The sequence below is a fragment of the Odontesthes bonariensis genome, chromosome 11 (assembly GCF_027942865.1).
Source record: "Odontesthes bonariensis isolate fOdoBon6 chromosome 11, fOdoBon6.hap1, whole genome shotgun sequence".
Lineage (NCBI taxonomy): Eukaryota > Metazoa > Chordata > Actinopteri > Atheriniformes > Atherinopsidae > Odontesthes > Odontesthes bonariensis.
The window spans coordinates 3,687,584-3,700,905 of NC_134516.1; the positions used below are offsets into that span (position 1 = coordinate 3,687,584).

The 13,322-nt window shown below is 50.2% G+C and overlaps 1 protein-coding gene across 1 annotated transcript; it reads left to right on the forward strand.

Annotated features, from left to right (window-relative positions):
• Positions 1-7,151: 7,151 nt before the first annotated feature.
• Positions 7,152-11,562, forward strand: LOC142391163 (stonustoxin subunit beta-like). Its single transcript, XM_075476939.1, has 4 exons — positions 7,152-7,156; positions 8,956-9,057; positions 10,584-10,630; positions 10,757-11,562. Exons 1-4 carry the CDS (start codon positions 7,152-7,154, stop codon positions 11,326-11,328), a joined length of 726 nt encoding a protein of 241 aa, XP_075333054.1. The 3' UTR covers positions 11,329-11,562.
• Positions 11,563-13,322: the final 1,760 nt, after the last annotated feature.

Genomic DNA, 13,322 nt, shown 5'->3' on the forward strand with positions numbered 1-13,322 from the left:
GAGACTACTTCTCCTCCTAACAGACTCCTCCCCCTAAGACAGAGACTCCTCCCCCTGAGGCAGAGACTCCTCCCACTGAGAGACTCCTCCCTCTGAGAGACTCCTCCCCATGAGGCAGAGACTCCTCCCACTGAGGAAGAGACTCCTCCTAACAGACTCCTCCCCCTGAGGCAGAGACTCCTCCCACTGAGGAAGAGACTCCTCCCACTAAGGAAGAGACTCCTCTTCCTAACAGACTCCTCCCCCTAAGACAGAGACTCCTCCCACTGAGGAAGAGACTCCTCCCACTAAGGAAGAGACTCCTCCTCCTAACAGACTCCTCCCCCTGAGGCAGAGACTCCTCCCACTAAGGAAGAGACTCCTCCTCCTAACAGACTCCTCCCCCTAAGACAGAGACTCCTCCCCCTGAGGCAGAGACTCCTCCCACTGAGAGACTCCTCCCTCTGAGAGACTCCTCCCCATGAGGCAGAGACTCCTCCCACTGAGGAAGAGACTCCTCCTAACAGACTCCTCCCCCTGAGGCAGAGACTCCTCCCACTGAGGAAGAGACTCCTCCTCCTAACAGACTCCTCCCCCTGAGGCAGAGACTCCTCCCACTGAGAGACTCCTCCCCCTAAGAGACTCCTCCCCCTGAGAGACTCCTCCCCCTGAGAGACTCCTCCCTGAGGCAGAGACTCCTCCCACTGAGAGACTCCTCCCCCGACAGACTCCTCCCCCTGAGGCAGAGACTCCTCCCACTGAGGAAGAGACTCCTCCCCCAAGAGACTCCTCCCCCTAACAGACTCCTCCCCCTTAAGAGACTCCTCCCTCCGACAGACTCCTCCCCCTGAGGCAGAGACTCCTCCCCTAATGACAGAGACTCCTCCCACTAAGACAGAGACTCCTCCCACTGAGAGACTCCTCCCCCTAAGACAGAGACTCCTCCCACTAAGACAGAGACTCCTCCCCCTGAGGCAGAGACTCCTCCCCCTAAGACAGAGACTCCTCCCACTAAGACAGAGACTCCTCCCCCTTAAGAGACTCCTCCCCCTAAGAGACTCCACCCCGAGGCAGAGACTCCTCCCCCTAAGACAGAGACTCCTCCCCCTAAGAGACTCCACCCCCTAAGGCAGAGACTCCTCCCCCTGAGAGACTCCTCCCCCTAAGACAGAGACTCCTCCCACTGAGGCAGAGACTCCTCCCCCAAGAGACTCCTCTTCCAAGAGACTCCTCCCCCTAACAGTCTCCTCCCCCTAAGAGACTCCACCCCTAACATACTCCTCCCCCTAAAACAGAGACTCCTCCCACTGAGGCAGAGACTCCTCCCCCAAGAGACTCCTCCCCCAAGAGACTCCTCCCCCTAACAGTCTCCTCCCCCTAAGAGACTCCACCCCTAACAGACTCCTCCCACTAAGACAGAGACTCCTCCCACTGAGGAAAAGACTCCTCCCCTTGAGGCAGAGACTCCTCCTCCTAACAGACTCCTCCCCTTGAGGCACAGACTCCTCCCACTGAGAGACTCCTCCCCCTGAGATACTCCTCCCCCTGAGGCAGAGACTCCTCCCACTGAGGAAGAGACTCCTCCTCCTAACAGACTCCTCCCCTAATGACAGAGACTCCTCCCACTAAGACAGAGACTCCTCCCCCTGAGATACTCCTCCCCCTGAGGCAGAGACTCCTCCCACTGAGGCAGAGACTCCTCCTCCTAACAGACTCCTCCCCTAATGACAGAGACTCCTCCCCCTGAGATACTCCTCCCCCTGAGGCAGAGACTCCTCCTCCTAACAGACTCCTCCCCGAGGCAGAGACTCCTCCCACTGAGGAAGAGACTCCTCCTCCTAACAGACTCCTCCCCTAATGACAGAGACTCCTCCCACTAAGACAGAGACTCCTCCCCCTGAGATACTCCTCCCCCTGAGGCAGAGACTCCTCCCCTAATGACAGAGACTCCTCCCACTGACAGACTCCTCCCCCTGAGGCAGAGACTCCTCCCACTAAGACAGAGACTCCTCCCACTGACAGACTCCTCCCCCTAAGGCAGAGACCCCTCCCCCTGAGAGACTCCTCCCACTAAGACAGAGACTCCTCCCACTGAGGAAAAGACTCCTCCCCCTGAGGCAGAGACTCCTCCCCCTAAGACAGAGACTCCTCCCCCTTAAGAGACTCCACCCCCTGAGGCAGAGACTCCTCCCCTAATGACAGAGACTCCCCCCCTAAGGCAGAGACTCCTCCCCCTGAGAGACTCCTCCCCCTAAGGCAGAGACTCCTCCCACTGAGGCAGAGACTCCTCCTCCTAACAGACTCCTCCCCCTGAGACAGAGACTCCTCCCTCTGAGAGACTCCTCCCCCTAAGAGACTCCTCCCTCTGAGGCAGAGACTCCTCCTCCTAACAGACTCCTCCCCCTAAGAGACTCCACCCCCTAAAACAGATACTGCTCCCCTAAGACAGAGACTCCTCCCCCAGAGACTCCTCCCACTGAGGAAGAGACTCCTCCTCCTAACAGACTCCTCCCCCTGAGGAAGAGACTCCTCCTCCTAACAGACTCCTCCCCTAATGACAGAGACTCCTCCCCCTGAGGCAGAGACTCCTCCTCCTAACAGACTCCTCCCCCTAAGACAGAGACTCCTCCCTCTTAGAGACTCCTCCCCCTAAGAGACTCCTCCCCCTGAGGCAGAGACTCCTCCCACTGAGGAAGATACTCCTCCTCCTAAAAGACTCCTCCCCCTAAGAGACTCCTCCCACTGAGGAAGAGACTCCTCCTCCTAACAGACTCCTCCCCCTAACAGACTCCTCCCCCTAAGAGACTCCTCCCCCTAACAGACTCCTCCCCTTAAGAGACTCCTCCCCCTGAGAGAGAGACTCCTCCCACTGAGGCAGAGACTCCTCCCACTGAGGCAGAGACTCCTCCCACTGAGGCAGAGACTCCTCCCCCTAAGAGACTCCTCCCACTAAGACAGAGACTCCTCCCACTGAGGCAGAGACTCCACCCCCTAACAGACTCCTCCCCCTAACAGACTCCTCCCCCTAAAAGACTCCTCCCCCTAAGAGACTCCTCCCCCTAACAGACTCCTCCCCCTAAGAGACTCCTCCCACTGAGGAAGAGACTCCTCCCCCTAAGAGACTCCTCCCACTGAAGAAGAGACTCCTCCTCCTAACAGACTCCACCCCCTAAAACAGAGACTCCTCCCCTAAGACAGAGACTCCTCCCCCAGAGACTCCTCCCACTAAGACAGATACTCCTCCCCTAAGACAGAGACTCCTCCCCCAGAGACTCCTCCCACTGAGGCAGAGACTCCTCCCCCTAAGAGACTCCTCCCACTGAGGAAGAGACTCCTCCCCCTGAGGCAGAGACTCCTCCCACTGAGGAAGAGACTCCTCCCCCTGAGGCAGAGACTCCTCCCACTGAGGAAGAGACTCCTCCTCCTAACAGACTCCTCCCCCTAAGAGACTCCTCCCACTGAGGAAGAGACTCCTCCCCCTAAGAGACTCCTCCCACTGAGGAAGAGACTCCTCCTCCTAACAGACTCCTCCCCCTAAGAGACTCCTCCCACTGAGGAAGAGACTCCTCCTCCTAACAGACTCCTCCCCCTGAGGCAGAGACTCCTCCTCCTAACAGACTCCTCCCCTAATGACAGAGACTCCTCCCACTAAGACAGAGACTCCTCCCACTGAGAGACTCCTCCCCCTAAAAGACTCCTCCCACTGAGACTCCTCCCCCTAAAAGACTCCTCCCACTGAGACTCCTCCCCCTAACAGACTCCTCCCCCAGAGACTCCTCCCCCTAACAGACTCCTCCCCCTAACAGACTCCTCCACATAAAAGACTGTGTAGGTGCACGTGCTAGTGCACGTTTATGCGTGTGCACGTTTATGCATGTGCACGTGTGTAGTAGCATGTGCATGTGCACGTGTGTGTGTAAGTGTGTGTGTGCACGTGCTAGTGCATGTGTGTGCACGTGTGTGCGCATGTGTGTGCACGTGCTAGCGCACGTGTGTGTGCAAGTGTTTTTGTGCATGTGTGTGTGTGCAAGTGTGTGCACGTGTGTGTGCACGTGTGTAGGTGTACGTGCGTGCACGTGTGTAAGTGTGTGTGTGCACGTGTGTAGGTGCACGTGTGTGTGCATATGTGTATTAATGTGCACGTGTGTGCATATGTGTATGCATGTGCACGTGCTAGTGCACGTGTGTGTGCACGTTTATGCGTGTGCACGTGCTAATGCACGTGCGTGTGCACATGTGTAGGTGCACGTGCGTGTGCACATGTGTAGGTGCACGTGCGTGTGCACGTGTGTAAGTGTGTGCACGTGTGTGTGCATATGTGTATTAATGTGCACGTGCTAGTGCACGTGTGTGTGCACGTTTATGCGTGTGCACGCGTGTAAGTGCACGTGCGTGTGTACGTGTGGGCTCAAACATTGAGCTGTCGGAACAAAGGGTGAATTTAATCTGGAACAAAGACATTTCGGACAAGTGGGCTGTAGGATCAATGGGAAATTTTCGGAATATTGACGGGTCGGACCAAAGGGGCGTCGGAGAAATGACATGTTACCAAAAACGGACAGGACTTGGGCTCCAGGAAAAGCCAAAAACCTGTTTTCACCAGTACAATTAGTCAATAACTCCTGGAACTTTGGATTACGGACAACTTTGGAACTTGGACCAAGGAGAAACTTTCCCACTGCGCGCTGGAGGACAGCAGGAACTGTCGCCGTTACACGCGGAAAATTGTTAGACAAAGGAAGAAAGGAACCAGTCGTTTGAGGGTATGTACGGCAAAATGCCAGAAGATTAGGAACTTTTTCGTTGGAGAAAAATATTTGGATTATTTAGCAGCAAGTTTGGTTCGTGGTTTTTTTTTTGTGATTTAATTAACGACCAAACAATTGGAAGCACCAAAAGCAGTTTATTTTTGGAAGGAAACCCGACATTTAAGTTTGAAAGGAAAGGAAAAAACACACACAAATCATTTTTGAACCAAAAATCTGTATTTCGTCTTAACTCCGGAAAAGAACGCTATTCCTGGGTTTCTTTCTCAAACAAGCCGACCCCGGGTTAGGACGATTTCAGACCAGAGCGTGGCAGCGAGACAACGGCAGTTATCAGGCGCTGTGTTCTACTTGGCTTTTCACACCGGACAGTCTGCGGCCGCGGTAGTTCCGCTCCAGCCCTGTCTGCATTCCCCATCCATTTCAACGGGACACCGCCGGCCGCCGCCGGCCGCTGCCGTCCAAATTCCGCTCGAGTTCTATTTTCCAAAAGCGGCGCGGGACGGAGGCGTCTCCCGCGCCGCTACTGCCCGACTACCGCCGCGTCTGTGTGCAAGGACAGATCTGTTTCCATGTATTTTCACCTCCGCCGGTGAAAATCGCTTCCGTTCCGCCACGCTTTGCCGCACTGCTTTGAAACGGCCCTAAGGGTTAAAGAGAACCGAGCTCCAGGCCCTCCATCCACACCTGTGTACCCACACTTAAGCACCCCTCCCCGGCCTAAGAATCCAGTCCGCACCGCCTGGAGCTCCACGCCCCTGGTACTGTAAAAAGAAGAAAAAAAGATTATAAAGAACCGAGCTCCAGGCCCTCCATCCACACCTGTGTACCCACACTTAAGCACCCCTCCCCGGCCTAAGAATCCAGTCCGCACCCCCTGGAGCTCCACGCCCCTGGTATTGTAAAAAGAAGAAAAAAAGATTATAAAGAACCGAGCACCAGGCCCTCCATCCACACCTGTGTACCCACACTTAAGCACCCCTCCCCGGCCTAACGATCCAGTCCGCACCCCCTGGAGCTCCACGCCCCTGGTACTATAAAAAAAAAAAAAAAACGAGCTCCAGGCCCTCCATCCACACCTGTGTACCCACACTTAAGCACCCCTCCCCGGCCTAAGAATCCAGTCCGCACCCCCTGGAGCTCCACGCCCCTGGTATTGTAAAAAGAAGAAAAAAAGATTATAAAGAACCGAGCTCCAGGCCCTCCATCCACACCTGTGTACCCACACTTAAGCACCCCTCCCCGGCCTAAGAATCCAGTCCGCACCCCCTGGAGCTCCACGCCCCTGGTATTGTAAAAAGAAGAAAAAAAGATTATAAAGAACCGAGCACCAGGCCCTCCATCCACACCTGTGTACCCACACTTAAGCACCCCTCCCCGGCCTAAGAATCCAGTCCGCACCCCCTGGAGCTCCACGCCCCTGGTACTATAAAAAAAAAAAAAAAACGAGCTCCAGGCCCTCCATCCACACCTGTGTACCCACACTTAAGCACCCCTCCCCGGCCTAAGAATCCAGTCCGCACCCCCTGGAGCTCCACGCCCCTGGTATTGTAAAAAGAAGAAAAAAAGATTATAAAGAACCGAGCTCCAGGCCCTCCATCCACACCTGTGTACCCACACTTAAGCACCCCTCCCCGGCCTAAGAATCCAGTCCGCACCCCCTGGAGCTCCACGCCCCTGGTATTGTAAAAAGAAGAAAAAAAGATTATAAAGAACCGAGCACCAGGCCCTCCATCCACACCTGTGTACCCACACTTAAGCACCCCTCCCCGGCCTAAGAATCCAGTCCGCACCCCCTGGAGCTCCACGCCCCTGGTATTGTAAAAAGAAGAAAAAAAGATTATAAAGAACCGAGCTCCAGGCCCTCCATCCACACCTGTGTACCCACACTTAAGCACCCCTCCCCGGCCTAAGAATCCAGTCCGCACCCCCTGGAGCTCCACGCCCCTGGTATTGTAAAAAGAAGAAAAAAAGATTATAAAGAACCGAGCACCAGGCCCTCCATCCACACCTGTGTACCCACACTTAAGCACCCCTCCCCGGCCTAACGATCCAGTCCGCACCCCCTGGAGCTCCACGCCCCTGGTACTATAAAAAAAAAAAAAAAACGAGCTCCAGGCCCTCCATCCACACCTGTGTACCCACACTTAAGCACCCCTCCCCGGCCTAACGATCCAGTCCGCACCGCCTGGAGCTCCACGCCCCTGGTACTATAAAACACTTTTTTTTTAAGTCACCAGGCTGCCTGGTCCAGGCACACTCACCTGAACTCAAGCAGCCCTTCCCGGGCATGGAGCTCTGGTCCTTCCCGACCAGAGCTCCATGTAATTTATTTATTTTTTTTTTTTAAGAGTCACCAGGCTCCAGGGCCTCTGCAAGTGATTTAGCAGCAGGTTCTCCACAAACATGCGGTGCGCGATAGGGGAGGGGCGACCGTCCTCCGGCCGCACCCCAGCCCCGTCACGAACGGCTCTCCGCACCGGCCGAAGCCGGCTACCCGAGACCGGCCGAAGATCCGCGGCGCTGCGGTATCGTTACGTCTAGGCTGTTTTGAAGTTTATTGGACATTGAAATGTCTGAAAGAAAGAAAGAAAAGTACGAGGCGTTGCCCCGGGAACAGGAGCGCGTGCGGCTCGCCTGTGTCTCTGACAGGTGCGCGCTCACTTTGGCTGCTTAAAATTGCACTATGACTTAGGCTGCGCTCCACTGTCTCCAACAAACGCTCGCTGTTCAGAAAGTAGAGGCGACCTCTGGGCTCAGAGGCAATTTGTAAGAAAAATGTGCGGCAGAGCTCAATGAGCGTGACTTTGTGTGAAAGAGGACACGTTTTCCTACATTTTAAGGTATCATTTCTTTCTGGCAGTTAAACTGTATGAAAGTTATAGTTTGAATAGTTGTTTGAAAAGCTAAACAGGTTGAAATTTATCAGCACGCGATTTGGCATCAGACTGAAGTGGGCGATGAGCTGTGGGTGAAGGTGGGACCCGCACACTGAAAGTGTAGCTACGGCTCACGCATAGATTAATGCTGCGCCAGTGAATTTTTGATCCTTGGCGGCGCTTGTGTGTGAGGGACAAGCACGAGGAAGGAAAAAACAAACCGAGCATAAGGAGAGAGCCCAGCCATGTGAGCGGTGAGATGCAAAGCACAGAGGAAATTCTAAAGAAAAAAAGAATCGAGGATAAAGTGTGCGAGAGGGAGTGCTGCATGGTGTATATCGCTGACATTGACGGGGCTGGATAATGGTAGCTTACTGTGGAAACTCCGGTGAGTGATATCAATGATATGTGAAGCTAATGGCTAGCAAGATCGTTTGCTAGCGTATTTAAAAAATAAAGTATTAAAAAAAAAAAAAAAGTTTTTGCTCTATTTTTGTATCTTTTAAAGCAAAGAGAGGAAAAAAAGAAAAAAAATATCGTTTGCTAGCGTATTTAAAAAACAAAGTATTTTTTTTAAAAAACATGTTTTTGCACTATTTTGTATCTTTTAAAGCAAAGAGAGGAAAAAAAGAAAAAGTTCGTTTGCTAGCAAGAATGTTTGCTAGCAAGATCGTTTGCTAGCAAGATCGTTTGCTAGCAAGAACGTTTGCTAGCAAGAATGTTTGCTAGCAAGAACGTTTGCTAGCAAGATCGTTTGCTAGCAAGAATGTTTGCTAGCAAGAATGTTTGCTAGCAAGATCGTTTGCTAGCAAGAATGTTTGCTAGCAAGATCGTCGGCAAGCGTTTAATTCATGATGTTATTTAGTAAAATGTATGCATTATTTCATATTGAAATTGTTGTTAAAATTGATTACATGTTAAAAGATGTTACTGTGTTACCTAGAGAATGCTCTAATTTTACAAGTGGAGATTTGAGAAAATTCCTGCCTAAAGACTGTTAAAAATAATTTCTTTGGGAGATTATCTCCATTTACAAGTTTAGAAAAAAATGTAAACTTGATGAGGAGACTGGCCAAAATGTAAAGTCATTTTTTAAATGTAAAAAAAATATATATATATATTTTTACATTTAAAAAAAAAGAGTAATGTGAGATAAAATATTCATCGGCGTTAAATAATTGACAAGTTAACGCGATAGTAACGAGTTAACTCGCCCAGCCCTATTTTTTTAATATATTTGAGCAAACACTGATTATTACACGTTGATGCAAACTTCTGTGACCACATTTATCAGTTTGTTCATACGTTTTTCCGGTTCTGGTCCCATCCAGTTGTGGCAGTTTTTACTGGAGCTTCTTCTGGACTCCACCTGCAACACGTTCCTCTCCTGGACCGGAGACGGCCGGGAGTTCAAGATGTCCGACCCCACAGAGGTAAGGACGGGTTTTACACGGGTGCAAAGTTACCTCATACCTTCAGGTTCCCACCTGATGACCCACAGTGTCTGATAGAGGAGGCAGAGCTGGGAACATGTTCTCTGTGCTGCACTCAGCCCTGTGCTTCTGCTTCCTGCTGAGTGTTACATGAACAGTCACACATGTAGGAGCCTGTTTCCTTTGCTCACAGCACCAACGCTGGCTGGACATGAACAGCAGGTGTTTGTGGAGGAGGTCTCCAAGGAGAACATCTGCAGGAACAACAGTGAGAAGTGTCTGTTGGTCCTCTGACCCTGGATCAGACGCACAGATGGGTCCAGGACATGTTAGCCTAGCTTAGCACAAAGATTTCTAGAACCATGTTCAGCGTACATCTGGAAATGCGTACATGTGGGTTAGACCTGCGTCCTGAGAGAGGATCTGGATGTTTGGCTGCCCTGAAACCTTCTGAGAGGAGGAGTCAGCAGAAACAATGTGACCATCAGGAGAGACCATGATGTCAGAGACTGAAGAGAGTTCAGCTCAGTGTTTAAAGCTCATATTTGGCTTCAGAAAGGAGAGAAAAATCAAAGTGAAAACTCTTCCAAAGGTGAAGAGTTGAATTCAGAGACAGAAACTTCATCATCTCCATCATCTGACTGCAGAAAACATTTAGTTTGAACTTGTTTTTTATTGGGTTTTCAGCGCCGACGTTCAGTTTCTGCACTTTTCTCTATCCAGCTGGAGATGATAATTACACACATTATATCCAAATTAAGATCAAAAGCAAACAAGAGACCAACAGAACAAATATCCACTCCCAATGAAATGCATGAAACATCCATCCATCCACCTTCTCCACCCGCTGACTCCGTCGGGGGGGCCGGAGCCCCTCCCAGCGGGGCCAGAGGCGGGGTTCACCCTGGACAGGTCGCCTTCCATCACAGGGCCACATTAAATATGTTAAATCAAATATACACATTCAGACGTTCACATGTACAAGCCCACACAGAAATAAGTGCTGAGGAGAGCAGCACTGAAACATTGTGAGGCTCTGTGTGGATGATGGGAAACAGGTGGCAGAGCAGGAAGGCTAAGCAGGCTCATTGTCTCATAAAGAGCCGACAGGACTCCAGCGGTTAGTAAAGATGGACTTTAGGAGCCTTCATAGATCTGTAATGTGCTCCATCTGATGGAGGCCCCAAACCTTCTGGATCCAGATGTTATATGAAGGGGGGGTTCAGCCATCTAATAGTTCTGCAGCTCAGTGCTGCTGTGAGTAATATATTTACAGATGTTTCTCTGGCCTCCCATTCAGCCCTTTAGGCATCACTCCTAATAGAGCCACAGCAGCATCCCGAGGTACAGAGCATCAGATAGCTCTCCCCAGAGTGTCTTTACTTTGGGACAGAAGCAGAATATATGGCTATGACTGGCAGCATGTGCTCCACCGTTCCTCCAGCATCAGCTGGAATGGGACCGGCTCATTCTAGATGCTATTTCTGGAGTCCTGAAACATGTGACAGTTATTTTCCTGCTTTCAGGGTGGAGCCTGCTGGAGAACGATGGCTGACACCAGGGCTGAGGAAGTGTGAGTGTGTTCTTCATCTGATTCATGACATCCAGCCATCGCCACACTGTCACATCACTCATTGATCAAAGTGAACAGATGATGGATCAATAACTGCAGCTGGACTGTGTTTGTTCTCTCCTTCAGATTCCTGCCGACTCACAATCGACACAAACACAGTGAGCAGGAAACTGAAACTGTCTGACAGCAACAGGAAGGTGACATGTGTGAGAGAGGATCAGTCATATCCTGATCATCCAGACAGGTTTCATGGCAGGTGTCCTCAGCTGCTGTGTAGAAATGTTCTGACTGGTCGCTGTTACTGGGAGGTCGAGTGGAGAGGAAGAGTTATTATATCAGTGAGTTACAGAGGAGTCAGCAGGAGAGGAGGAGACAGAGACTGTGTGTTTGGAGGGAATGATCAGTCCTGGAGTCTGATCTGCTCTGATGGAGGTTATTACTCTGTCTATCACAATGAGAGAGAAACATCCATCTCCTCCTCCTCCTCCTCCTCCTCCTCCTCCTCCTCCTCCTCCTCCTCCTCTGTCTGTAACAGAGCAGCAGTGTATGTGGACCGTCCTGCTGGCACTCTGTCCTTCTACAGAGTCTCCTCTGACACACTGATCCACCTCCACACCTTCAGCACCACATTCACTGAAGAACCTCTGCATCCTGGGTTTGGGTTCTGGTCACCTGGTTCCTGGTTGTCTCTGTGCTGAGTACACAGAGTGTCCTCCTGTCAGAGAATCCCTGCTGAACAGATAGTTCAGGCTGTTCATGTCTGTCTCTTTCACTCAGAAACACCTTTTCAGATTCATGGATTCAGTCAGTTTCTGTGTGAAACTCTTCTGAATGATTCCTTGGAAACTTCTTCCTCTTCCGGTCCTTTAAAGATGGAAGCTGCCATTCTTCCAGGGTGTTGTTTTTCTGTGTGTTTCCAGCCAAAGCTTCACACTGAGACCATTCAGTTGCTGTCAGCTGCAGTTAGTTTGCTGCACATGTGACAAACTGATACTTTGAATGCAGAATTTCTATGTAAAAAAAAAAAGTTTAAAAATGAGATGAAATAATTTGCAGTGTGCTTGTTGACATGAAAGCATATTTCTGAAATATGTGCTTGATACCCTGAACTATAGGTGGATGTCTGGGCTTTGCCATCAGTGCTGTAATTCAGGACTTTACCTTTAGAAGCCTCCTAAGATGATGTTTGTTGTGATTTATAAATATAATGTAAAAATAAAACTGAAGTGAATTTGCCTGAATTGTGCTTTTATTTGCACCGGAAATAGTTTTATCTCCACGCTGCAGCACGTCCGAATGAATAGAAGCCAAGTGTGTGAAAATAAAAGCTCCAATGAAGAATATGAGCAAAATGACTGAAAACAGCTTTGAGCTGTAGTTCCTGTGGGTGAGTGATGCCACGAGCTGAGCTTCTGTAGCGTTTAAAGTACGGCACGTCCCATCCACACATGGCTGCTAAACAGGAGCGAGCATAAAGAGACCCAAAGTGATCCGTTTTCATACTTAAGGTTTCAGTTTCATCCCATCTTTGGTTTGTGAAATGTGCATTTCTGAGTTGTGTTTCAACACTGTAAGCAGGTGGCATAGTTTAGCTTGGATCTTAATCAGACTGATTGTAATTTGAGCGGCAGGTAAGTTTGGTAAAATAAAGCCAAATATCAGCCTTTGTTGTAGAAATATGACTACTTTGCAAGGAAAGAAAAAGCAGGCGAATGAAAAGTTACTAAAGCAGGAGTTTTCCCTTGAAAAAGTCCATCTTTGGAGAATAAAACAACAGAGTTGTTAACAGAGTTTCTCCGAGTTTGGGGCTGGTTGGGTGCTTTTGAATAGATTATCCCATGTCGTTTTGTGTCTCTGCGAGAGGCCAAAAGACAGGTGATAATAATATTCTTCTCAGCACTGATGAGTTGTAATCGGGGCTCAAAATGAACACCAGCCAAATGCGGGTGAAAGTTATTTTTGGCTTGTATTAAAAAAAAACTCACTAGCCGGCTTGGCCGATGATAAGTGAGGAACTTTACCATCTATTTCGCGGGAGGCGAAATGATTATGGGCAGTCTATGCGCGGGACGCGCGAGCGCAGTTTCTATGGGAACGCATCCGCCGAGGCTGCCGTACTAGGGGAGCGGGTCCCTCTTGGTTTGGAAATACGATAGACGCCGGTGTTCAGTCGATTTCTCCTGCTTGTCGAGAATTGCTACTTTGCCCATGCGCCGAGCTGATTTTCTGATTTTCGTTTTCACGCCCATCATGTTTTGCTACCCTGCGTCTGATTATTTTCAGACGCATTTTCAGATTATTTGTCTGTCATTCAGCATTTGATTTTTGTATTTGGGACACTTCTGTCTTTATTTAGGCGACTCTGCTCCATCATGGTGAATGAATGCATTGAGAAGGGGTCGAGCATTATTTGCCAGCGTGTTATTGGTACAAATACAGACGCAAACACTAAGAAAATGTGGCGATGGTTGGGACAGCCGGCCGTGAAGAGAAAAGATATGCCTGCCAAAGGAGGGGAGGAGGATGATATTTTGAAAAAATTGGAATCCGGCATGGTGACAGTTTGCGCACACGCTGGCCATACTTTGTGTGAAAAGGGGAAAATGGAACTGATTTAGACGGATCCGAAGACAGTTCAGAGAGCTCGGACGATGTTTAAGCATCTCACAGTATCCCCCTCATAATTAGTCTC

What these genes read in the sequence shown, in the direction of transcription:
- LOC142391163 (XM_075476939.1), top strand. An exon ending in AGATGTCCGACCCCACAGAG is followed by an intron (nt 9,058 to 10,583) that starts GTAAGGACGGGT and finishes TCCTGCTTTCAG; the next exon opens with GGTGGAGCCTGCTGGAGAAC. An exon ending in GACACCAGGGCTGAGGAAGT is followed by an intron (nt 10,631 to 10,756) that starts GTGAGTGTGTTC and finishes TCTCTCCTTCAG; the next exon opens with ATTCCTGCCGACTCACAATC.